The sequence below is a fragment of the Heptranchias perlo genome, chromosome 7 (genome assembly GCF_035084215.1).
Source record: "Heptranchias perlo isolate sHepPer1 chromosome 7, sHepPer1.hap1, whole genome shotgun sequence".
Lineage (NCBI taxonomy): Eukaryota > Metazoa > Chordata > Chondrichthyes > Hexanchiformes > Hexanchidae > Heptranchias > Heptranchias perlo.
Window position 1 is genome coordinate 53,491,483 of NC_090331.1, and position 27,192 is coordinate 53,518,674.

Sequence of the window (27,192 nt, forward strand, 5' to 3'; positions counted from 1 at the left end):
GTAAAGAAGTTTCTCCTGAATTCCCTATTGGATTTATTAGTGACCATCTTATATTTATAGCCTCTAGTTCTGGTTTCTCCTGCAAGTGGAAACCGGTGTTGAAATAATTATCTACAGGAGTGCTCTTTGCTGTCCTTTTCCTACAACCTACGCTACTTCTAAAAGATATCTTTTCTTGGCTGGCCTCCTACCTTCCACCCGTCATAAATTTGAGCTCATCCAAAACTCTGCTGCCCGTATCCTAACTTGCACCAAGTCCCGTTCGCCCATCACCCCTGTGCTTGCTGACCTACATTTTGCTCCTGGTCTGGGAACGCCTCGATTCTAAAATTCTCATCCTTGTTTTCAAATCCCTCACCCCTCCCTATCTCTGTAACCTTGTGCAGCCCTACAACCCTCCGAGATCTCTGCGCTCCTCCAATTCTTGCCTCTTGCGCATCCCTGATTTCAATCACTCCACCACTGGCGGCTGTGCCTTCAGCTGCCTAAGCCCTAAAACTCTGGAATTCCCTCCCTAAACCTCTACGCCTCTCTATCTTCCTTTAAGGCGCTCCTTAAAACATACCTCTTTGATCAAGCTTTTGGTCATCTGTCCTAATATCTCCTTATGTGGCTCGGTGTCAAATTTTGTTTGATAATTGCTCCTGTGAAGTGCCTTGGGACGTTTTACTATGTTAAAGGTGCTTTATAAATGCAAGTTGTTGTTGTAGATAGGTATGAACTCATGAAACAGGTCATTATATTTTTTCAAAACTGTGGATTAAATCTTACAATCACCAGAAGGTGTGTGTTAGGACTTGAAAAGCATACATCCACATATACAGGAAATTGATTAAATGTTTAAAAGGAAAAAAGCTACTAATGTTGGAAATCTGAAATAAAAACAGAAAATGCTGGCGATACATTACATCTGTAAAGAAATGAACATAGGTGAATGCTTTGGGTAGAGATCCACAGTCAGCTCTTACTAAGGATCTAATTTCACATACTCCTATATCTAAGGATCGTGCATTCCGTGATACGGTTGCAGAGAGGTAAGCATTTACTGTTGAAGTTCCACGCCTGATAATGATGTGTCTGTGCTATGGCTAGAAGGATGGCAGCAATGCACTCAGTTTATGGTGAGTTTGCTGCGCAAGGAAAGCATAGAGTATTCATCTGTGTTCAGTGCATCTCCCTAAATTAACTGGTTTTTAATAAGCCAGTTACTGCTCATAAAACCCTTGTTAAATGCTTATTGAGGGGACCTTCAGCAAAATTTTGCAGCTTTGGACTTCCCACCTTTGTGGTAGGAACACCAGAGCTTGTTTAGACTTAGCTTTCGAACAGTGGAAAGATGATGTGGAAAGTGAACAGAAACACACAATAAAATCATGTAGGATAATGGGGAAACTGAGACAAATGGTGCAGCTGTCCTGATAGCAAAGTGCTCCACATGGCATAAACACCACATGGATGCTGAGGGGATATATTACTATTAATGTCCAACCCATCAGTTATGTTTTCTTGACACCACAATGTAGATTTTTCAATTTGTTGTAAGTCCAACTGGATATGGGGCATTGTATGAATCGCATCCACCCGTTGAGTGAAGAAGTGCTCCCTGACATCACCCCTAAACAGCCTAGCTCTAATTGTACGGTTATGCTCCCCCTTGTTATGGACACCCCCACCAGAGGAATTAGTCTCTCTTTTTCATATCCTTTAATCATCTTAAACACCTCGATTAGATCACTCCATAATTTTCTATATCCGAGGAAACACAAACCTAATCTATGCAACCTGTCCTCATAATTTAACCCTCTAAGCCCCGGTATCATTCTGGAGAATCTGCTCTGAATCCCCTCCAAGGCCAAAATATCCTTCCTGAGGTCCGGTGCCCAGAACTGAATGCAGTACTCCAGATGTGGTCTAACCAGAGCTCTATATACTGTAGTATAACTTATACCCCTTTGTATTCCAGCCTGCCTGAGATGAAGGCTAACATTCCATTAGCCTTTTAAATTATTTTTTATGCCTGTCCACTAGTTTTTAAGTGATTTCTCTACATGGACCTCAATCTCTCTGCTCCACCACATGCTGTTATGCCATTGGAAAAAAATACGTATCCACTAGTGGTCTGGAGAGCTAGTTACACGAGGGGTTCCTCGGTCAGGAAATTGGAATAGCCATTGGTGTAAATCCTGTGTAAAATGGATGTAATTAGTTAGAATGTATGGAAAATGGAGAGCAGCTTTTAAAAAGGCAGTTCAATCTGTACACTTCAACATCAGATTGGGGGATGACAAGGAAGGAAAACTGCTTGACTCACTCATTTGGCTCTCAGATAGATTCATTGCATGTCGCATCAACCTTTTCATCATAATTTTCAAGAATATTTACTCTATCAAAACCCTTCATGATTTTGAACACCTCTATCAAATCTTCCCTTAATCTTCTCTGTTGTAAGGAGAACAACCCCAGCTTCTCCAGTCTCTCCATATAACTGCAATCCCTCATCTCTGGTACCATTCTAGTAAATCTCTTCTGTACCCTCTCTAAGGCCTTGACATCCTTCCTAAAGTGTGGTGCCCAGAAATGAAAACAATACTCCAGCTGAGGCCTAAACAGTGTTTTATAAAGGTTAAGCATAACATCCTTGCTTTTGTACTCTATGCCTCTATTAATAAAACCCAGGATCCCATATGCTTTTTTTTAAAAAACAGCCTTCTCAACTTGTCCTGCCACCTTCGAGGATTTGTGTACATACACTCCCAGGTCTCTCTGTTCCTGCATCCCCTTTAAAATTGTACCATTTAGTTCATATTGCCTCTCCTCATTCTTCCTGCCAAAATGTATCTCTTCACACTTCTCAGCATTAAATTTCGTTTGCCACTTATCTGCCCATTTCACCAGTCTGTCTACGTCCTCCTGAAGTCTATTACTATTCTCCACATTTCCAAGTTTCGTGTCATCTGCAAACTTGAAATTATATCCTCTATACCCAAGTCCAGGTCATTAATATATATCAAAAAGAAGTGGTCCTAATGTGAAACAAGCTAGCCAGGAATGTGACTCATGCCACCTGGAAGGGGGTGGCATTGGCACTGAGTGCCAACTCCCTCACCTCCAGGATTGCAGACCAGTGCCAAAAGTTCAGCGACCTCACAAGGGCAGCCAATACACCTGACAATCCTCCTTGTCTACTCTATGCACCCCTTCTAAAAGCAACACTCGCATATCTAACCCTTCGCTATTCACTTGGGTAAAGGCTGGGGGGCGGGGGGGGGGGGTGGCTCTAACTCAGCATCTTTCACTGTAGCTACCAAGTTCTCATAACAGCAATTACCTACGTGCACAACCCTAAAATCCCTTCTTCCACTATAACAGGCTGATATCCTCACATCTCTTACTTTAGCTCTCCCATGCTACTTGTCACACATTCTCCAGCTGCTAACCTTCCCCAAAGTGCAGGGGAAGCCAGCAACCCCAGTATCTCAATGTTGCCTTGCTATGATGCCAAAGCTGGTGAATTCTCCAGCTCTCTGACACCTGACAAATGTATGCCGACAGGCAGCCTATCAGCCATTAGATCACCTGTGACTATCTAAAATGACGCTCTGCCAAAAAGGTTGAGCGAAATGGTCACCTTCATAGCCTGAGAGAATAGTTTGGTTAGAAGAGCATAGATGGGGGTGATAAAACTGCCCTATTACCTCTTTGATGAAGCACACTTTCCTTATGCACATCTTTCAGCAAGGTCTTCATATGCATATGACCTGTGCTGCTTGTATATTCTATTGTAAGGTGGGGGGGGGGGGGCTAATATCTGGTGCAATGAATTCTTAAGTGCTGCCTGACTCTACTTTGCTCCAACCTGTAATGCTCCTCCTCCATGATAATGGCATACGAGGGTGTGGCTATAGGGAATTCCATACTGTTCCTGAGAAGCCCTCACTGCAGATAGGGGATGGGATGGACCCTGTCAGAAGCAGTGAGAAGCAAGTCCAGGTGTCTATTGGCAAAATGGCAATATTTTCCTGCTGCAGAAGTCATTATTCAAATTCTCCAGACTCAAAACTCAATTTCACCTGTATCAACTAATCCTGGTAGCTGCTATGCCTTATAAATCTCAGTCTGAGTTAGCCAGAATGTATTTCCAGTGCATTCTGATAACTCCCAGCCCTTCACCACCTCTCTCAACCTCTCCACTGCCTCTGTGCTGTCATAGACTGCCTTTCTGACATCCAGTATCGGAGGAGCTGCAATTTCCTCCCCTTAAACATTGGGAAGACTGAAGCCACAGTCTTTGGCTGCCGCCACAAACTCCGTACCCTTGTCACTGATTCCATCGCCCTTCTGGCCACTGTCTCAGTTTAAACCGGACTGTTTATAACCTTGGTGTCCTTTTTGTCCCTGAGCTGAGCTTCCGACCTCAAATCCTCTACATCATAAAGACTGCCTATTTCCACCACCATAATACTGACCACCTCCGCCCCTGCCACAGCCCACCTGTTGCTGAAACTCTCATCCTTGCCATTGTCACCTTCAGATTTGACTGTTTAAATGCTCTTCTGGCTGGCCTCCCATTTTTCATGCTCTGAGAACTTCAGTTCATCCAATATTCTACTGCCGGTATCCTACCCCACACCAAGTCTCGCTCACCCATCCTGTCTTTGCTGATCTACATTGACTCCTGGTCCCCCAACCTCTCCAAAAATTCTCACCATCATGTTTAAATCCCTTTGTGGCCTCACCTCTTTTTATCTTTAACCTCCTCCAGCCCTACAACCCCTCTCCAGAACTTTCCATTCCTCTGATTCAGCCTCTTGTGCACTTCTCACCTTCACCCCACCATTAATGGCTGTGCATTCAGCCATTTAAGCCCCATGCTTTGGAATTCCCTTCCTAAACCCTCCCGCCTCTTCAACTCTTTCTCCTCTTTTAAGACTCTACTAAATCCACCCCTTTGACGCCTCCTAATCTGGTCATCCCTCCTAATATCTCTTTCAGCTCAGTGACCACTGTGAACTTGGGACTATTTTCTACATTGAAGTGCTATATAAATGTAAGTTGTTGCTGAAAATGCAGGAAACTGGGAGATGCAGCACCACTGACCTTCATGAAATGTGAATGTGGTCAGGCGGGACTTGGCGGACGGATGTCATGAAAAGCCAAAAAGTGCGGGGAATTCTGGGTGGTATTTTAATGGCAGAAATTGGGTGGAAATGGCTTCTGCCCAATTCTTCTACCAGAATCATTTATAAGCCGCGAATATGCCAAAAATGGCAAGGAAATTCATCCGCTCTGTCTACAAGGAATGCATCTGGCCACAGAGCGGCCCAGTTCTCCACTGGGGCATGCAGCATTGTCTAGAAAAATTGGCGAAGAATCACTGAAGAGACTACACAATAACATCAACAAGTTCCATCCCACCATCAAGCTCACCATGGACTACTCCTCAGAATCGGTTTCTTTCTTGGACACACGAATCTCCATCAAAGACGGGCACCTCAACACCTCACTCTACCGCAAGCCCACGGACAACCTCACGATGCTCCACTTTTCCAGCTCCCACCCAAACCTCATCAAAGAGGCCATCCCCTATGGACAGGCCCTGCGAATACACAGGATCTGCTCAGACGAGGAGGAACGTGATGGACACCTACAGACGCTGAAAGACACCCTCGTAAGAACGGGATTATAACGCTCGACTCGTCGATCGACAGTTCCGACGGGCCACAGTGAAGAATCGCATAGACCTCCTCAGAAGACTAACACGGGACGCAACCAACAGAGTACCCTTCGTCATCCAGTACTTCCCCGGAGCGGAGAAACTACACCAGGTTCTCCGCAGCCTTCAGCATGTCATCGATGACGACGAACACCTCGCTAAGGCCATCCCCACACCTCCACTACTCGCCTTCAAACAGCCACAACCTCAAACAGACCATTGTTCGCAGCAAACGACCCAACTTTCAGGAGAACAGCGTCCACGACACCACACAAACCTGCCACGGCAACCTCTGCAAGACATGCCAGATCATCGACACAGACACCACCATCACACGAGAGGACACCACCCACCAGGTACATGGTTCATACTCCTGTGATCCGGCCAACGTTGTCTACCTCGTACGTTGCAGGAAAGGATGCCCCGGAGCACGGTACATTGGCGAGACCATGCAGACACTGCGACAACGGATGAACGGACACCGCGCATCAATTGCCAGACAGGAGGGTTCTCTCCCAGTCGGGGAACACTTCAGCAGTCAAGGACATTCAGCCACCGATCTTCGGGTAAGCGTTCTCCAAGGCGGCCTTCGAGACACACGACAACGCAAAATCGTCGAGCAGAAATTGATAGCCAAGTTCCGCACCCATGAGGACGGCCTCAACCGGGATCTTGGGTTCATGTCACGCTACACGTAACCCCACCAGCGAAAAAAAGTTATCTGTTTTTAACACAACGGGTCATTCTCTGTCTTTCTCTTCCTTTCGGATGTTTCTCTCCCTCTCTCTCTCTTGTGTGTTCTGGCCGTTTGTGTATTCAGTGGTCCTGTAGGTAACATCACTCTGTCTGAACACTTTGATTGCCTTGACAACGGGCAGTTGGAAAGATTATCTGTAATCACCAGGTATTGTTCTCTGAATATAAATGCGGTAACCTTCCATGGAATCCCACACTCGCTCACCTGACGAAGGAGAAAGCCTCCGAAAGCTTGTGATTTTCAAATAAAACAGTTGGACTATAACCTGGTGTTGTAAGATTCCTTACAATAGAAAAATTAAGGTAGAGGAGGTATTTTTTTGGCACAGAGTACCTCAGGCCCCAAAGAAAAGCAGCTCAGGGGAAATGTGAGACGGTGGCCACCAGTGTGAATGCCACTATCATAATACCATGCACGTGGAAGCAGTGCAGAAGAGAGTCCAATGACGTTACCAGCTCAGCAAAGGTAAGAGAACTCACAATGACCTGTACTACAGTGTACTAAGCATGGCTTACAATTATCTCTCTGACATGCTGTCTTAAAGTATTTGCAAATCTTGCCATGAATGCCCATGAGGCAGCATGATGCCCTTTACATCATCAACCTTCACCTGGAAGAATTCCTTCACTCACATCCTTATGTGCACTTAGCCTTAAAGGTTCCTCCCATCTAATGTAGTTTAATATTGCATGTAGATGTCATCACACCCATTATTAGGTTCATGCTGACATTTGTATATTACAACATGTTATCTTAACAATTGAAACTTCTCACTTCTTTGGGCTATCTTGTACAAGAAGACTAACAGCCCATAGCAATTGAGAGAGAACATTCTTACAGGAGACAGATCCCCTAACTTTAGACCTCTGACCTTGTATAAGGAAGAAGCCCTTGAAATCCTAAGATGGCAGGTATTAGATTTGAAGCCAGCTAAAGGTTTGTCAGCAACCTCTGTTCCACTTGCTTCTCTTCCTATTCTCTAATTCATGGTAAAAGTATATACTTAAGATCTTTACTATGCCATATCCTTCTTTTGAAATACATAATGTTAAAAAGTCAAACTTCAATGGAATAGGGGATGAACTAAAGACAATAAAATCAGGGTGTATTACTGTGATATATCTTTGTTGGGAAAAAAAGCAAAACATTTTTAAAGTATAAAGTTGAATATGCAAGATAAATATATACCCAAGAAAGTGAAGTGCAAGTTAAAAAAGCAGTTCTCAAAATGGAAGAATGGGGTATTTAAAATTAGAGTAAGGAAAATTAATGATATAAAGCATACAAAGAGGGGGAGGGGGGTATTCTAGGAATTTGCTTAAAAAGTTTATTAGGTGCAAAAAGAGCTCAAGAGATGAGGATAACAAAAGATATAAAACACAATACTAACACATTCTGCCAGTATAACAGTGAAAAGGTAATGAGGATGTTATAACTCTACAAGATAAAAGTGACGGTAAACATAAAAGATAAAACTATCTAGTATTCACTCACATGAATATTTGTATTCATTGAAATGAATCCAATATTTGAAGTACACCCAATATTTTTAGAGGATTTTGAAGTTAAGGTGACAGAGGTACTTGATAAGTTAAAGGAACTTAAGGCTAACAAATCTCCTGGCCCACATGCCCTATCTTTTAGGGTGCTGAAGGGAGTAGTAAGGAAATTTTAGTCCATCGTAATGAAGGAATTTTTGGGCACTGGTAAACTTCGGCAGAACTGTAAAGAAGTAAAAGCAGGGCCTAAATTTAAAAAGATGATAAAAATATGACTCAGACAGCTACTGGACCATTTGCCTAATTATCAACAAGTGAAATAATGGAAACTATAAGAGGAGGCAGGAGGAGTATCTGTATAGCAACAAATTAATAAGAAACAGCATTTAAGAGGGCAAAATTCTGCCTCACAAAATGTATTTGAGGATATTACAGATAAAGTAGATAGTATAACTGCCTATTATTTGGGCTTTTAAAAAGCTTTTGATAAGTTCCATATAAAAGACTTTTCATTAAATCAAAGCCACGGGAATCCAGGACACAACATGGGAATGCATAATATGGTGGTTAAAAAATAGGAAGTGAAGTGATTATAAGAAGTGTTATATCAGACTGGAGGGAAGTGTTATGTGGAGTGGAGTGTCAGCCATAGCTTAGTAATAGCACTCTCGCCTCTTGAGTCAGAAGGTTGTAGGTTCAAATCCCACTCCAGAAACTTGAGCACAAATTCTAGGCTGACACTCCAGTGCAGTACTGAGGGAGTGCTGCACTGTTGGAGGTGCTGCCTTTCAGATGAGACATTAAACTGAGGCTGTCTGCCCTCTCAGTTGGACGTAAACGATCCCATGGCACTATTTCAACGAAGAGCAGGGGAGTTCGCCCAGGTGTTCTGGCCAATATTTATCCCTCATCCAACATCACTAACACACAGATTATCTGGTCATTATCAGATTGTTGTTTGTGGGACCTTGCTGTACGCAAATTGGCTGCTGCGTTTCCTATATTACAACCGTGACTACACTTCAAAAGTACTTAAACCCTTTGGGACATCCTGAGGTTGTGAAAGTGCTGTATAAATGCAAGTTCTTTCTTTGGAGTGGAGTTCCAGAGAGGTCAGTACTAGTTTAAATAAATAACCTGCATACCAAAACCAAATCTGAGTTTGCAAATTTGCTGACAAAATACAGAGAGTAATTAAGGGCAAGAGGCTTATCACAATATATTAAATGGTAAGGATAATGCAATACAAATTATTTCAATAAGAAAATAGGAACAAATTTAAATTAGTAAAAATAAATGTTTGGAATAATTTGCCACGCAGGGTAGAAACAAAAACATTGTGGTATAGAAAATGCAGTTGGGCAAGATGGGAGCATTAGGGTATTAGAAAGATGAACTTCAGTGGGCTGCATTTTTCTTATTTTGTCCTGGATTTTTCAATCTTTAATTAGATCTATGCAGAAAAGTCCTCCATAAGCAGCTTACAATGTATTTCACAAAAGCAATGCTATAAGTTATTTGTGGCTTTATCATAGGAACATAAGGAATAGAAGCAGGGATAAGCTATACGGCCCCTCGAGCCTGCTCCGCCATTCAATAAGTTCATGGCTAATCTTCTACCTCAACTCCACTTTCCTGACCTATCCCCATATCCCTTGATTCCCTTAAAGTGTCCAAAAATCTATCGATCTCAGTCCTGAAAATACTCAACAACTGAGCATCCACAGCCCTCTGTGGTAAAGAATTTCAAAGATTCACGGTCCTAAATGGCCGACCCTTATCTTGAGATAATGACCCCTAGTTCTAGCCTCTCTAGCCGGGGGAAACAGCCTCTTAGCATCTACACTGTCAAGCCCTTTAAGAATTTTATACGTTTCAATGAGATCACCTCTCATTCTTCTAAACTCCAGAGAATATAAACCCATTCTACTCGATCTCTCCTCAAAGGACAACCCTCTCATCCCAGGAATCAATCTAGTGAACCTTCGTTGCACTGCCTCTAAGGCAAGTATATTCTCCCTTAGGTAAGGAGACCAAAACTGTACACAGTGCTTCAGGTGTGGTCCCACCAGAGCCCTATATAATTGCAGCAAGACCTCCTTACTCTTTTATTCCAACCTCCTTGCAATAAAGGCTAACATACCACTTGCCTTCCTAATTGCTTGCTGTACCTGCATGTCATCCATTTTTAAAAACAGACTTTACATTTAATGCCTAGTGAGTTTCATCAAAAGTTCTATTTCTAGTAAATAAACTGACAAATATCAAATTCCTACTTTGAATTTTTCTGAGAATTTTTTGGCATTAGAAGGGGAAATATCTTAAAGAAAGGGATTCACCATGAACAAACCCACAAAAAAAAACAATAAAAACATACCTCAAAAGTTTCTGTTTTTGTTTAGTAGAAAGAGATTTTAAAAACTCCACCTCAGGATCATCTTCTTCTTCACTTGCTATGTATTCCTAAAAAAAAATCAAAAGCAATACAAAATTAAATTTTACTTGGGGAAGGCACTTTCATTCAGCAAAAAGCATATACTTAACGACAACTTTCATTTGCTTTCGAACCATTTTCGGGGAATGTAAATAGTTATTATAACAATAATTTTATAGCTTAACTACATGGATAGTGGATGGATAGTGGTAAATTTCTAAATAAATTTTTAATATTAGCAGCTAAGTTATCTATAGGTATTGGACATCGCTACAGGAGGTTTATAAATAATGTTACTAATCAGGATCAGTTTAAGTTTTGCAAAGATTGTTTAGTGAAATCTCCTGAGGCAATGAAATGTACAGGACAAATTTCCCACATTTAAAACACATCTTCTCATCAATAAAAATTGACCTACCATATCGTGTCAATAATGAAAAGCAAATGAAGCATTAGATACCAAATTTATTAAACAAGCAACTTCATGAAATGTCACATTTACAAATTCATTAGGTGCAGCAGATATCTTTAAAAGGCATTTTATATTGCAAATACAACTCTGGTATAATAACATTTGATTGGTCCAAAGTGCTATTTTGTGCACTGCAGTGTGCACTGCAGTAGCATCAGCAACTTTGTAATAGAAATGTCGATTTTCTGCAATTAGAAAATACAATGGGCTCGAATTTAGCAGGCCTGCGGGTTCCCAGCGGGTGGTCCTCCGGGAGCGTCGAAAACGCGAACGGCGAAATTAGTGGGTTGCCCACGCGATCGTAGCAGGCAACCCACTAATAGGATCCAATTACCTGCTCCTCCGGGGTCCACGGCGCTGGCCTGCGCGTCGGGCGGGCTGCGCATGCGCAGTACGATCTGTCAGCTGGAGGCTCTCGAGTTAAAGGGGCAGTCCTCCACTGACAGATGCTGCAACCAATGGGACAAATTGCAGCATGGAGCAGCCCAGGGGGAAGGCTGCTCCCAGTTTAATGATGCCTCACCCCAGGTATCATCAGATGGGGTGAGGAGGAGGGGGAGGACACAGATCTTCCCCCCGGCGGGCGGGAGGAAGCGGCCTGCCTCTGCCACCAAGAAGGCCTGGCTCGAGGTGGCAGAGGGGGTCACCTGCGCCACCAACATATCGCCCACCTGCATACAGTGCAGGAGGCGCTGCAATGACCGCAGTAGGTCAGCCACAGTGAGAACACGAAGTCTTTCCCCTACACTCCGTCTGCCACAACACTGCCCCCACCCCAAATCTCCTTCGGCACCGCCAACACTATTCTGTCACATCACCCTTCATGCCCACTCACACCCCATCCTCATCTTACCTCCACCTACTCACCTCGCCAGTACTCATCCTGCCACTAACACGCGACCCAATCCTCATACAATCTCATGGCTCCATCCCATACTCACCCTCTCGTGCATCTCCCTCACGGCCAGCCTCACTCAACCTGCCACCACCTGTGCTGCAGCCACAGGGCATGCATCACATATGTGCAGTAGGCAGGGTAAGGCAAACGTCTCGTCAGCATGAAGGGGGTGCACAAGGGTGTCTGAGGGTTTGTCATGGGTGTTACCCATATTGAATTTCAGAGCCACAAACAGCACACATTATATTGACACCACCACTGCCATGTCTCCGCGAATCCTGTCCATTGTGTCCAATAATGCCCGCTCCTGGGTATCACTATGAGGACCCACCACTGATGCCACCCATCGTGTTACTGCAGAGTAGGTGCAGGTGTATTTGCAGGGCTCGTCCGCGCAGACAACTGAGAGACATTGGCGGTGTTGCCGGCTGCACCCTGGAAGGATGCGGAGGAGAAGGTGTGGAGGACAGTGGTGACTTTGCCAGCGACAGGTAAGCAGTTGGTGCTGGGGCCAGCCAGGAGCAGCTCGGCATGAAAGAGGCTGCAGATCTCCACGACTACATGTCGAGCGAATCTGCGCCTCCCTGTGCACTGCTGCTCGGAGAGGTCCGGGGAGCTGCGCCTCGGTCTGTGGACCCTGTGGCGAGGGTAGTGCCCTCTGCGACGCGTCTCTCTCTGCGGTAGCCCTCCCTCCTGCTGTGCAGGTGGGCGTGCAACCACACCGTGTTGGGGGGATCCACGTCTCTGCGGCGGACGGCGTGGACTGCGAGGCTGCTGGTGGTGGTCATGCTCTTCGTCCTCCGAGGGTGTCCACACACCACCCAACTGGCAGGTGTTGGTCTGAGGGGTTGTGCAGGGTAGGTGTGTGGGTCCTCGGACTGGGGCTGCGGTTTCGTGTCGGTCTGTCCTCTGGCTTGGCCGGGGCGTGGTGGGGGGCAGGGGTTGCCCTATGTGACGCGGTGGCCTCCTGCGTGGGTGAGGGCGCTCCCCCGTGGAGCGCACCTTGGCACCTGCCACAGGCTGCTGGCTGCAACACGCCTGGTTTGAAGGGTCCTGTTTCCCCCAGTGTGGGAAACTGACTGCTTTGACCGTAAAATCCCACACTTCCTCTTTTGACAGCTGCTTCAGCTCATTAACTGACCACAACGAGCAAGTTAAGTGCTCTCAAGTGGAACCCCGCTGGCTTTAATTGCCTGCGGGATTCCCACCAGCGGGGCTTGCGCGCGCAGCCCCGCACGTCAGCGCGGTACCCGGAAGTGGCCGGGATTTCGTCCGAATCCGGTCACGTGATCGGAGATCGGGATTTTCGGGGCCCCCCCGCTGGAAACCCGCAGGTAACCCGACCCTAAAATCGAGCCCAATGTGTCACTATGCTTTGGCCAATAGCCACTAAATGTCCATTTTAATGTTGGACAGTCATGTGAAACTAATTTCCAAAATGGCAATTAATTTTGAAATAGCTTAGTTTTTAGAAAAAAATTGAAAACTCATGATATGACCTCAATGGAACCTACTGAAAACCTGTAAATATGCATACTTTCATCATCAATGGTTATATAACACATCCTTGCATTCTGGCAATGGTAATGCAAGAGGACAAGAGAAAAAAAAAAATAACATGTTGGACAGGATAACTTTCACATGCATTTGCACTCAACATCAGATTCCTCCTACAGTTCCTCTACCTAATAAGCTATTGAAAACAAAAACAAAAACACTTTTTAAAAAAAAAAGCAATATAATAGCACGTTGGTAAATGTGACAGTGTGAAACTGAGCCAGAGACCAGTCAGGGTCCAGGTTCAATGCTGAGCTGGCTACCTCAGTCAAGGTGGTTTTAGGTACACAGCAGGTTAACAATTTGTCCTTACTTCTGCAATCTGGATCTAAATCCAGCCAATACCAATGCAGGCCTCTGTTCTCTGCTGATCATAAGGGTCTTAGGTGTCAGCTGTGGCTCAATTGGTAGCATTCGCACCTCTGAGTCAGAAGGTCGTGGGTTCAAGTCCCACTCCAGAGACTTGAGCACATAACCAGACTGATACTTCAGTGCAGTACTGAGGGAGTGCTGCACTGTCAGAGATGCTGTCTTTTGGATGAGACGTTAAACCGAGGCCTTGTCTGCCCTCTCAGATGGACGTAAAAGATCCCATGGCACTATTTCGAAGAAGAGCAGGGGGGTTCTCCCAGGTGACCTGGCTAATATTTATCCCTCAACCAACATCACTAAAAAAAAGATTATCTGGTCATTATCACATCGCTGTTTGTGGAACCTTGCTGTGTGCGAATTGGCTGCCGTGTTTCCTACATTACAACAGCGACTACACTTCAAAAGTACTTCACTGGCTGTAAAGTGCTTTGGGATGCCCTGAAGTCGTGAAAGACGCTATATAAATGCAAATCTTTCTTTCTAAGTAAAATTAGTTTGACTAGTTTCAGACCAAAACCTGGTGGGTATGAACGGACTGTTCAAAACTGCCCATATCTCTAAATAATAATTATCAGTCTCCGCAGTGGTTAGGAACACGGAGGCAAAGGGAGGTTCACAACAGAAAGACTACTCAACATCTGGCCCATGCTTTATATGACCTGGGAGAGTTTGATGCTTTACTAAGGGCCAAAAGCAGACCTTTCTATTTCAAAGCAATGAAGCTATGTCCCTCTCAATTGACACATATTCAGGACAACATCCAGTCTCAGGCTGATAAGTGTCAAGTAACATTCACGCCATACAAGTGCCAGGCAAAAATTATATAAATTTAATATATTAACTATTTTTAAATGTAAAACAATAATAATGTACAGAAAATATAAGAAAGATGTAATTGCTTAAGAAAACAAATTTAGAATCATATTGGTCTTGAGAATCCAATCTTTGAGAAGTGAAGGCAGTTGGGCTGGTTCTCACCGAAAAATAGATGTGAAAATGTTTTCAAAATTTTGGTTTTCACTAAGAAGGACTCAAAATCTAGGGGCACTATTTAAAATCTAGAAATTAGAAATAAAGAGAATACAGCCACAGCAATTTCATATAAACAGCAATAGATACATGGAATAAGTAATCTATGGTTGCAGTGAGAAATGGAAAAGTTCACAATGGTGCAGGGATGGTGGGGGGTGGAAGTGAGGTTCAATTCACAATAGGCAACTTTACTCGATTTCAAGCCATGGAGTCATACCTGGCACAAAGGAAGATGGTAGTGGTTGTTGGAGGACAATCATCTCAGCTCCAGGACATCGCTGCAGGGGTTCCTCAGGCCTGGGGAACCTGGGCCCAACCATCTCCAGCTGCTTCATCAATGACCTTCCCTCCATCATAAAGTCAGAAATGGGGCTGTTCGCTGATGATTGCACAGTGTTCAGTTCCATTCGCAATTCCTCAGGTAATGAAGCAGTCCATGCCCGCACGCAGTGAGACCAGGACAACATCCAGGTTCGGGCTGATAAGTGGCAAGTAACATTCACGCCACACAGGTGCCAGGCAAAGACCACCTCTAACAAGAGAGCCTAACCACCTCCCCTATGACATTCAATGGCATTACCAAGGCCAAATCTCCACCGTGAACATCCTGGGGGTCACCATTGACCAGAAACTCATCTGGACCAGCCACATAAATGCTGTGGCTAATAGAGCAGGTCAGAGGCTGGGTATGGTGGTGAGTGGCTCACTTCCTGACTCCTCAAAGCCTCTCCACCTTCTACAAGACACAAGTTAGCAGAGTGATGGAATGGATGCAGCTGCAATAACACTCAAGAAGCTCATCACCATCCAGGACAAAGCAGTCGGCTTGATCTGCACCTCATCTACCAGCTTAAACATCCACTCCCTCCGCTACCAGCGTACTATGGCTGCGGTGTGTACAGTCGTTAGGATACACTGCATTTAAGTCACCAAGGCTTCTTCGGCAGCACCTCCCAAACCCATGACCTCTACCACCTAGAAGGACAAAGGCAGCAGGTGCATGGGAACACCACCACCTTCAAGTTCTCCTCCAAGTCACACACCATCCCGACTTGGAAATATATCACCGTTCCTTCATTGTCACTGGGTCAAAATCCTTGAACTCCCTACCTAACAGCATTGTGGGAGCACCTCCACTACATGGACTGCAGGGGTTCATGAAGAATAGCAGCTTCGTGAGGCAAATATTTCACACACATGTGGCTGGTCCAAGCATCCTTGCTTGAATCACTGGTAAAAATGGATCCAGTCTGCACTTTCTCCTCAAAAGCCTAGGAAATCTCAGTTGCAGCCCATACAGAACCTTTGTAAAGCAGCTAGTCTGGTTCTGAACAGCAGCTGCTGAAGTAATCCTTCCATTGGGAATGGGCTTCATGCTACAAGCTCAGCATTACCTGGATCCATCACATCAGTCATCAATGGCTTGCTATGTATGGCTGTTAAAATGTACCATGCATTTGAAGCTTTCTCACCGAGCAATCTTGAATAGCCTCACCACTGATTCAAGAAATTAATGCAGACTGAGCATTATCTGATGCTCTCTGATGAAAGATTATAGGATAACAACATGCTGACAGGGCAGTGACTGCAACTTTTACCCTCCAGGATTGACAGGGAGCCTAAGTAAATGGAGTGTGGTACCCTTCCCAAAATTCCGGTCACAGCCAGCTCTAGGCACTGTGGCTGGTTTTCAACTGTTTTGCAAACTAGCTGCAGGATAGGGAAACAACATTATGGACCATTAATCTTATAGTGGTTTGATAAATAACCAAGCAACACTTTCCTTGCTCCTCTGTATTGGCACACATTAGTATAGGTACCTGCGTAGGCAGAGAGGTTGTCAATCTAACACTTGGTAGAAGTGCAGAATGAGATGGAGGGTGCCCTCAGCTGGGGCTAAGTTCAACTGCATGAATGGTGTGTTCCATTGACAATCAGGCCACTTTTCAAAATGGGGTATCCGAAATAGACTGAATGGTCATTTTTCAGAATAGAGACTCTGAGCATTCTGTTCCAAGCTTAGGAACCCCAGAAAAAGAAGAGATTTGTTATAAACCTTTCCGTTACCTCTTCTTAGCTCAAAGTCATTTCCAGGATTCAGGGGGAAGAAGATAGGAAGGAACTGATATGTCAATTATAGTATTTATTCACAATTATAAGCAAGGAAAGAATGCAGCAACGACACAGGTAGTCTAAATAAGTGAGCACAAAGAAATAATAGCAAAAAGAGTTCCACAATGGAGAGAAAAATAAGTAGCAAAACAAGTGAATAAAATCACAACTAGGATTTAGTTGTAGATAAGTCACTGTTCATGAACAGGCAATAGTATTAAATAAATTTCCTACATCTAGCCGTGCAAGAAGTAAGGCAGATTTTGTTATTTTTGTACTTATAGGATATTTAGAACAATAAAATAGCTGAATTAGATAATCCTGCAGTTTTGGAATATAAACAGAACATGAAGCAATAGGAGGAGACAACAATAAATGACAATGGTCACCGTTATGAGCTTTCTGGGTTTTAAAATCGAAGCAACGAAAAAGTTGCTTCATGAACTATCCAAGCATTGAAGTAGTTAACTTCACTTTATCATAACTTCTATGAAATCCGTTAACACTCAGTAAAATTTTGTTTAAAGTTTTAAGAACATCAGGAACAGCAGTGCCTAATCTGGTTATTCAACCTAAAATGTATTTCTACCAAAAGGCATGCTCACATTAGCTTCAGAAATACAGAATACCTGTGATGGATCATTTGGAGTAGTATTCCTCCCCAATACACTTTGTTTCAGTGCAAATCCGCTGTTTCTCATCTCTGCCATCAGCTCTGAGGGGTGCATTGACGGACCTGCTTAAAAACACCATACTTTTTAAATGCTTATTAACATTTGTCTAAATTTAGTTTTTATTTCACAGTGGGAATCTACTTGCTGCTTTGTTTAAAAAAAAGCTCAGATAAATCAATTGAATGATTTTCTGCAGTGTAAATGGTTAGATGTTATTCTATAAAACAGCTGTTACAAAGCAAAGAATACCAACTAACTGCATTTATCTGATCCTCCTTTCCTTCTATTTTTACCTCTAAGCTGTCCCATTTTATTCTGCTCTCCCCACCCTGACTCCTGGCCTGGATGTTAACTTGGAGCCGGGAAGAGAGGTGGGGTGGTTTGCGGACAGGAAACCTGGAAGTATGGATTTCCTGCAGGTCCCATGGAAGTTAATGGTAGGACCGGCTTTAAAATTTTTCAAATGTTTCCCGCTCGATAGCTAGCTTCGGACATCAGTGGGGGGGTTGGCCGATTGTGGGGGTCTGATTGCGGTGAGGTAAGCTTGTTGTGCCTGGAAGAAACACTCCTGCTAATCCTGGCCCACAAACAGTGCACTAAAGGCACTTATCTCGTGATCCGGCCCTTCTCTCCTTTTCACTGGAAGATTCACGATCCCTGGGAAACACGCGCTGGAGGTGTTAAATTTAAAGATCAGTAAAATTCAATTTACAAAGACCTAATTAACATCTCTTAAGGACCTGAACTAATTAAGGTCCCGACTGCGACGAGGTAGTTACTCGCACCCATCCAAACGCACCTCCATTAAACCAGGAAATGGGTGCGTTGGAGCCAGGTTTCGGTCGCGCTCAGAAAATCAATTATTTTAACTACCCACCCACCCTCCCTCCCTCAACCCACCTGTTCTTGGGGGTTAAAAGCCTTCCCCCCTGCCCCATGTCTCTGAATTCTCTCTTCCTGTGGTTTAATAAAGTCTTCAGCTCTTCAGTTCACATGAATCCCATTCCCATTCCAATTGCTCAAACACCTCCACGTTAAATACAACGCTTCTTCCTGTTCTTGCATCAAGACTTGGAGTACAATAGGAGCCTGGACTAATCTGGCTTCCTCTCGAATATCAAACCAGTTCTTATTGAGAGAAAGCATCAGTGTCATATAAAATAGCTTCATCTTCCAGTAACATCCTCTTTCTTGCTGAAAGAGGAGGAAGCACCAGTGATCAACATGTAGGCATACAAGCAACCGGAAGGGGAATTCAGGCTGGAGGGAAAATACAGAGTACATCATGGCCACAGGTGACATAAGCCATAAAGTTATTTACAATGTTTTATAATATTTAGACTCCTGCAGTAATTCAACACAGATTTTCCCTTTTACTACACCAGTATCATAGTACTGTGTTAGAAAGTTTGTTCCACTTGAAAAATTAGTATATCAAAATTCAGGTAAGACATCTTAATCAAAAAGGCTTAAAATGACCATTACTATCAGGAATTTATAGCTTAGAAGCTCAAATTCCCTGTAATAGCATCCTTTTTACCATTAGAATTATTGTAGTGTTGGGACTGTACTTTAACATTGTTGTGATTAATTACATATTAAGGGACTTGGTCTCAATTAGCTATGTTGTCCTGCTACTAGGGATTACATGGTTATCCTTTCTGGACCAAGAATAATAAAGCAAGATAAACAGTTCAGACCTCTGCCAAGATAAGATTTAATGTGTCATACATACCTGCACCATCTGTAGAAACTGAGCTTGCATTGATTCCAGAAAGGCCAAATAGTGGACATTCACGGTCTGTATTCACATGACCCCATTTATGACACTTGATACACCTAACATTCCGCACCTAGACAGGAGGAGCACATTATTACTCAAAGGGATAAAGGTAGTTGGCAAAAGCATTCTCCTTCACATCTGGAGACAAAAGTTTCCCAGCTTGAATGTCTACTTCCCAAGTAAAACAATTTCCGGTAAAGCAATCTCATATTAGAAACAAAGGAAAAATTGCTTAATAAAAAAATTCTGGGAGGTAGTGGAAGGAGAATCAGTATTTGGAAACTGATGCGATGGTCATTTGGCCCATGAAGGCAACTCTCAATTTACCAATGTGACTTTGTTTAACAAAAAAATAATTGCACTTCACGGCACAGCAAACTAGTACATCAGCATTATGTATAACAGACAATCTATATCACAGAATTGAAAACTGGCTGGGCAATCAATAAGTATCCTTTTAATAGTCTAAAAAAAGGTGCAACTTAATTGTGCAATGGTCAGTTCTGATTCAAAATGATATCTGCCTAAAGAATTTTTAGCAATTTCCCTTGCTACCCTATTCATTTCCTCTTTGCATGGGTTTTTAAATCAATTTATTTTGATTTTTTATGCTCAAAGTGAGGCATTTCTTTGCTTAGAAATGGGAAACTTTCCCCCATGGTCAGATATAACATGGTCGGATCCAAAGCTGCCTCTATGGCACATAACATCAGAAAAATACATCTATTGAACCAGTGCATATTTTTACAGTCCTCATAGCAGCTATTTTTATAGCTTCTCTGAGCAAGATGGCCAATTTAATGTCAGCTTGCCAAGTTGTTGGCTATTGTGCACTGATTCCACATACAATCTCTATAGCCAGGAGGAACAAAAAAGATTGAATTCAAAACCAGGTTCCTGAAGTGAACCCACTGTGATGTTGGGCTCTAAACATTCCTTCCAGGTGAAACAGTGGTTTACTTGTACTTCTTTCAATTTAGTATACTGTATTCGCTGCACACAATGCAGTCTCCTCTACGCTGGGGAGACCAAACGCGGACTGGGTGATCGCTTTGCTGAACATCTCTGCTCTGTCTGCAAGTATGACCCTGACCTGCCAGTTGCTTGCCATTTTAATTCCTCTTCCCACTCCTACTCTGACCTTTCTGTCCTTGGCCTCTTGCACAGTTTCAATGAAGCTGAACATAAGCTCGAGGAACAGCACCTCATCTTTCGCTTAGGTACTTTACAACCTTCCGGACTCAACACTAATTTCAATAACTTCAGATCATAACCACTGCTCACATTTTTTCGGCTAGTGTTGTTAATGGTTCTGCTGCTGCCATTTACAGCTACTCCTGAGCAATCTTTTGTTTCTTAACCTGTCCCGTTATCACCTTCCTTGCCTTGCACCATCATTCCTTTTGTCATTTAATCACTCGTACCCTCTAGCCTATTACAGACCTTCCCTTTTGTTCTTTCCTCCCCTCCCTGCTTTTCACTGGCTCTGTACTTGCTTAAAAACTTTAACATCTTCCAGTTCTGACAAAAAGGTCTTCAACCTGAAACATTAACTCTGTTTCTCTCTCCACGGATGCTGCCCAACTTGCTGAGCTTCTCCAGCATTTTCTGTTTTTATTTCAGGTTTCCAGTATCCGTGGTCTTTTGCTTTTGAGCCGTTGTGATACAGATTATATACATTTACACACACTCTAGTATTCAGTGACATGAGCAACACATGATTCAGGCAAAACATTTGGCTCAAAAAAAAAAATCACTCCAGAAGGATAGTGGTGTAGAAACCAGCGGAAAATTGATTAAAACAATCAAAACTCACAATACTACAGCATGACAGTTTGTTACATGATATAAATTCATACATTTAAAAGAAAAACATTTAAAAACTAGTGAAGAATAAAATCAAAGGAGGAGGAAACTGGACAAAATAAATCAAAGCAGGAAGTAAACAGTAACACAAAGAACCAAAATATGAAGAAAGTGAAAGAGCCAACTGAACAATAAAAGTGGAAAATAAGGAAAAACACAGCAATTGGAAACTCACAATGGAATTTCGTTTCAATGATCACATTTCATAAATTGGTATCTGCAAAGCGCCAGAAATGAAAGATTTTTACCATCATATAAAATGGCTCCAATTCCTCTCCATCTCTTAAGCATTATCTGTAGTAAAACTGTATCCAAATTGTTTTTACTGGCAAGAGCAATTCATACACACCTGGATTCCAAAAGGTTGATCCCTGATGTTCATGTCATCCTTGGCATATCTGGTATGAATTTAAAAAGGGCACCATTTAACATATTCTTCTACAGTTTCTGCCTCAGTTATGGTAATCCTTTACATAATTTTAAAAATAGTTCTTGAAACACTTTTGTAGCAGAAAATATAAACATATATGGAAGAGGGTGCTAGAATACAATATCAGAGTAGAACAGAAGATACTTAAGTTGTAGATATGTTTAATCAGGAAGGGTTGCTAAATGATTTGCACACCTGAAGCAATTTCTCCTTAAAAAAAGTGGTGGACAATTTGCACATTTCCATTGCTGATCAAATCCCATTTTAAGCTGATGTTGAAAACCAAGAAAAGTGGTTTTTAATATGCTGTCTTCAAAACTCTACATATCCCTCAGCTAACAGAAAGCCAGTTAAAATTAAGGGCTACCCAAGAAAATGTTCCACTATAAAAGAGTTAGTCAAAACGAATTTTACAAAAACATTTACTGTAGCTTCCACCAATGGTTAACTTATCACCTGGTGTGATCCTGAGCCATACAAAATCAAAATGTTTCCAGGTTCAATCCTCGAATCCTGAGCTGTGAAAGGCCAGGAATATAACCTCAGTGCAAGTTCAACCTTGAGATGCCATTGGACAGGATTTGTTTCTCCTTAAAATTAATGTTTTTCTGAAGTGAGTAGAAGGAATGTGATTCTTGCAAGAGTTTGGTGTTAGTGGGAGGTCAGGTTAACATTACCAATATTTAAGTTAGACACAAAGGCATGGCAGTAGATGGAATCCTTGTGATGTGTGTGGAGTGCACTAAGTGGAACATCATGGATCATCTGTGGGCAGTCAGCACATTTGCACTGACTGTCGAAAAATTGAGTCTCTGGAACAGAGGATCTCTGTGCTTGAGCAGCAATTGGTCACACTCCACAGCATTTAAGAAAGAACAAATTTGTATTTATATAACGCCTTTCACATTCTCAGAATGTCCCAAAGTGCTTTAAACATCAAAAATACTTCATTGGCTGCGGTCACGAATGTAAGGAAACACAGCAACCAATATGCAATAAATGACCAGAGGATAGGTGGAGGATAAAGGATTTCTGGATCGTACTTTCCAGAATGTGGTCACTCAAGAGGCAATATTAGACAGTTTAGAACACAGGGATAATGTAGAAAGAGAGAAGAGGGTGACTATCTGCAGAGGGAAACAGGGCTCACAGGTGCAGGGAACCCAAGTAACCGGAACTGTCCAATAGATAGGAAGAATTTACAGGGCTATGGGGAAAGAGGAGTGAGACTAATTGGATATCTCTTTTAAAGAGCTGGCACAGCCACGATGAGCCGAATGGCCTCCTTCTGTGCTGTATGATTCTAGTATTGGACAAATGTGAGATGGATAACGACACTGACTCAGAGAAGGGTGGCCCTGAGCATCATTGCAGCAATGTGGAACAAGAGACTACTCAAAGTGTGGGGAATGGAGATGCAGGCAGACTACCAGAATAGCAGAGTGTTAGTATTGGAGGATTCTATAGTCGGCGTATAACAGCCTTTTTTTGCAGTCATGACAAGAGGTCCCGAATGGTATGTTGCCTCCCTGGTGTCAGGGTGAAAGACAACATGAAACATGTGGAAAAACGTCAGGAAAGGGAGGGAGAGCAGCAAGAAATCGTGGTTCATATTGGAACCAATGACAGATAAAAGTACATTTGAGGTCTTGCAGAGGAAGTTTAACTCCTCAAGGTAGTAATCTCTAATTGCTTTGTGTGCCACATAATGGTCAATTAAGGAAAGAAAGATTAGGAAGGTCAATTTTTACTGTAGGGCTGGTGAGAAGTGAAGGGTTCACATTCCTGGGGTATTGGAAAGAGCTCCAGAACAAGGAAAGGCTATTCTGAAGAGAAAGCCTTCATCTGAACCAAAAAGGCACCAACGTTGTTGTGGAGAGGACAAGTAGAGCAGTGGAGAAGGATATAAACTATTATAGCAGTGGAAAAATCATCAAATGTAAGATCCATGAGTACAAAATAAATATATTCCTATAAGGCAAAAATGGGGTGCATCAAAGTGTGGAATTCTGTGGATAAAGAGAGAAATAAAAACTATACTGAAACTTAAAAGGGAGGTGAATGATAAAGTTAGGGCTAACAATACTAAAGATATATAGGTGTAGTAGGGAGTGTAAACTGTCGTCTCAACAAATGAATGCATGACTTTTGCCTATATCCTTAAAACGGAGGGGTGTTAGCTACATTGCACGGCCCATTTGCCATGAAACACTGCACTTACTTTTCTCGTGGAGCAACCTTCTGCCATTCAAACTTATATTCAGTCTCTCCTTCTTCTGTCTGCAACCACACATATATAAGCTTTAGCACAGGCTACTCTGCTAAAAAACAATAAATGTCTTAAGATTTTAAAATGTTTAACTTAAATGGTGGAGTACATTTACCAAAATAATCCTGGTTTTCTTACCTCTTTGTTCTCTTCATTGCCAGTCAATTTAAAAAAAAAAGAAAATTATGTTAGCTTGCTGTACACATCAATACAAGATCTTAAAACCGAAAGAATGAAGATGCAAATTAAATGCATGCAGATAGTACAGGCACATTATACATCTCATGAAATTCTTGAAGTAATTAAATACTTGAAGTCTTACCACTCTTTACTCCTGGAGGTGCCTCATACATAAAGTTAAGCCCATTCTTTACACGTTCATCACCCATGAGTAACCTTAAAAAAAGTAAAATGTCAATTTGCAAACTATTAAAAAGGATTTAAAATAAATTATCTTTAGAACACAGGATTTTTTTTTGTATATCTTTCTATGCATCGATGCTCATTCAAAAAAGGTATCCATTTGTTTATCAGAAAATGGATGTCTAAACAAACTAGTAAAACACTAGATGTCCTAGAAATGCCTTTAAAATTTCTGGCTGTGAACAGTATCACAGGAAATGAACAAGTAAAATATTAAGTGGTATCAATAGAAAGAAAGATAAAACTATATTATTCCTTTAAAAGCAAAGCAGGAAATTAGGGCATGAGGATATAAATGGAAAATAGTGAAAAGTAAAGTTAGAACAGTTATCACCTTCTTTACTCAGGCAAGGTAGCAGAGGCAAAAATATCAGAATTGTTCAAAATAGAGTTAAACATTATAATGTGAAAGTTAAGGTACAAAAGGAATGAGTTTTGAAGGGCAAAATGGGCTTTTCTTATGTGGATCTGGCAATGCTGGGTCACTGCTTTTTGACCAGACTGCTTCCTCAAGGTGGTCACATACCATTTGCCAAAATGCAATGTGCCATCTGTTCAACAACTTCACTCCCAAGTTACTATCATATGAATACGAAAAACTATAGCTTAACTTGGCCATTAGGGTACTACTCCTGAGGAGATGGGGAGGAATTCATATTTTTTATACACAACACAATTCTGGAAATGGCAATTTCTAGGAAAGTAGATATCTGTTCTAATAGATAAAGAGCTAGTGGTTTGGCAATCAATGGCCATTTTTTTATGTCGCCTGTTCTACCAAAAACATAAGTAAGCAAAACTAGGAGTATACTTACATAATACTAGCATATACAGCAAACATACAGGTGGGGAACAAAATGTAAAGAAAGGTATGCTTTTCTCCGTGACTGTTTCAATATTTGTAGTTTTCTATGCTCAGCAACAGAGAATTTCAGTGCTAGAAAATAGATCACGCTTCTACTTAGGGCACTGCTATTAGCATCAAAAAACCCTAGCTAAGGTGTCACATGGAGAGAAAAACCCCCTCTATTATGCCCCCAAAATGTGTCTTATCCCTCACCCCTAATGCACCAATATAAGTGTAACTGTGGCCATTTTTTCCATGAAAAAGATTTGGACAGAAGCGATTTTAATATGTATTTTGGGCAGAAGAGTGCCAGAAAGGAAGTAGCCATCCAGAGGCAGATCAGAGGGGACAAATGCAGGATGGGCAGTTGCTTTGTACAGAACAAACTGTTGGCCTATCAATTCACTATCTATGGTCATTGAGAAGACATCCAGCATTTTGGAGTTGACAAATTTCTTTGATCTCCACGAGTCTTTGAAGAGGGGACTTTTACAAATAAACAGACACCAGGGGCATGATTTTTAGATGGAGTCGGGAACTCAGCAGGTGGCAAACCCGGAAGTAATTTGAGCGCTACGAAATCTACAATTGCAACTAAATTGAAGGCACTTAATTTAACTTCCAGGTTTCGCGTCTCCAAGCTGCTCAGCTAGCGTACTGCGCACCTGTGTGATGCGATCTGAAGTCCACTATTTAAAGGGTCAATGAAAAAATGGATTTTGGAGGAGAAAGGGACAAATAAAGGTATGGAAGCACAGAGGCAAAGCAGCATCCAGGTTCTCGGATGCATCTCTTGACGTACTGCTGGGTGCTGTGAGAAGCAGGAGAGAGGTCTTCTACCCAAGTGATCAGAGGAAGAGGCCTGGTTCTGCCACCAAGAAGGCATGGGTGGAGGTGGCAGAAGAGGTCAGCAGCAAGAGTGCAGTGCCCAGATCTTGGCTGCAGGAAGTGTTTTAATGACCTAACCAGGTCAAGAAAAGTGAGTACGTTTGCTGATTCGCCCACAATGTGTTATGCAACATCCCCCCCCTCTCTGTGTTGGCATGCCTACTCCATCATATCACTCCTCACACCCAGTTAAGTTTCAGCAGCACCATCCTTCACCTCCTATGCACTTGCTCACCTCCCCATTTATGCACCCACCACAATCCTGATGCAATGTAATTCATCTGTCTGATTTCCTACATTACAACAGTGACTACACCTCAAAGGTACTTCAATGGCTGTTAAGCACTTTGGGATATCCTGAGGTCATGAAAGGCACTATATAAATGCAAGTCTTTCTTTTTTTCTTCACCCTCTAATGCATCTGTTTCATAGTCAGCCTCACCCAAAGCAATGCATCCATCGGTGAATATGGCACCTTCAGTCACTCACAGGTCTGTTCTTTCTCCCCTTGTAGAAGAGAGCACAAAATGCAAAAGGAGAGGACAAGGACTGGAGGTAGACTACACAGATGGTGCAGCTAACAGATGCGGAGGAGGAAGCCACTGAAATAAGTGGGACACTTGCATCCCTATCCATCGGAAGTGGGAAGGCAGGGAACCAGCAGATGGTTGGTGACAGAACTTTGACATCTTTCACATGCATGTTGAGTTTTGTTCATCAATGACTCAACTGTGACAGACCTCAGTATGGCGATTGGAAAGATTGTCACTTTGTCGATGAATAATTAATATCGCTTTCTGTTGTCTTCGAGGGCCTTCACGAGTTCAAGAACGTGGCGAGATGGAAGACATAGATTCCTCAGAGGACATCATTCCCTCTGAGGGTGCACCGTCACAAGACATACAGCCATGCACCAGCGCAGATACTGGCAATTTGATGGGTCCTGTTAGCCAGATAGTTGAGTTGTCAGCTGGTGATTCACCACTTATAAGTGAGCATGAGCAGACACTGGCGGCGGGGCAGCTGTGGAAAGGCTGCGTTGGAGAGCAGACACCTCTCCAAGCCCTGCTCAGCTGGACACAGATGCTGAACCCAAGAAGGAGAATGAGTGAGGTACACATTCAACTTTGCGATGTACCGGGAAAAATGCCACGCACACTATCCAC

The 27,192-nt window shown here is 42.7% G+C and overlaps 1 protein-coding gene across 1 annotated transcript in view; it reads right to left on the reverse strand.

Moving 5' to 3' along the window:
- cir1 (corepressor interacting with RBPJ, CIR1) overlaps positions 1–27,192 on the reverse strand; it is a 49,450-nt gene that overhangs the window by 12,280 nt on the left and 9,978 nt on the right. Inside the window, exons 3-9 of the mRNA XM_067987573.1 lie at positions 24,191–24,264; positions 24,007–24,017; positions 23,821–23,879; positions 21,519–21,567; positions 19,256–19,373; positions 17,476–17,582; positions 10,347–10,432 (exon numbers count right to left, since the gene is read on the reverse strand). Coding sequence (XP_067843674.1) covers positions 10,347–10,432; positions 17,476–17,582; positions 19,256–19,373; positions 21,519–21,567; positions 23,821–23,879; positions 24,007–24,017; positions 24,191–24,264 — 504 coding nt within the window. The remainder of the gene's footprint in view (positions 1–10,346; positions 10,433–17,475; positions 17,583–19,255; positions 19,374–21,518; positions 21,568–23,820; positions 23,880–24,006; positions 24,018–24,190; positions 24,265–27,192) is intronic.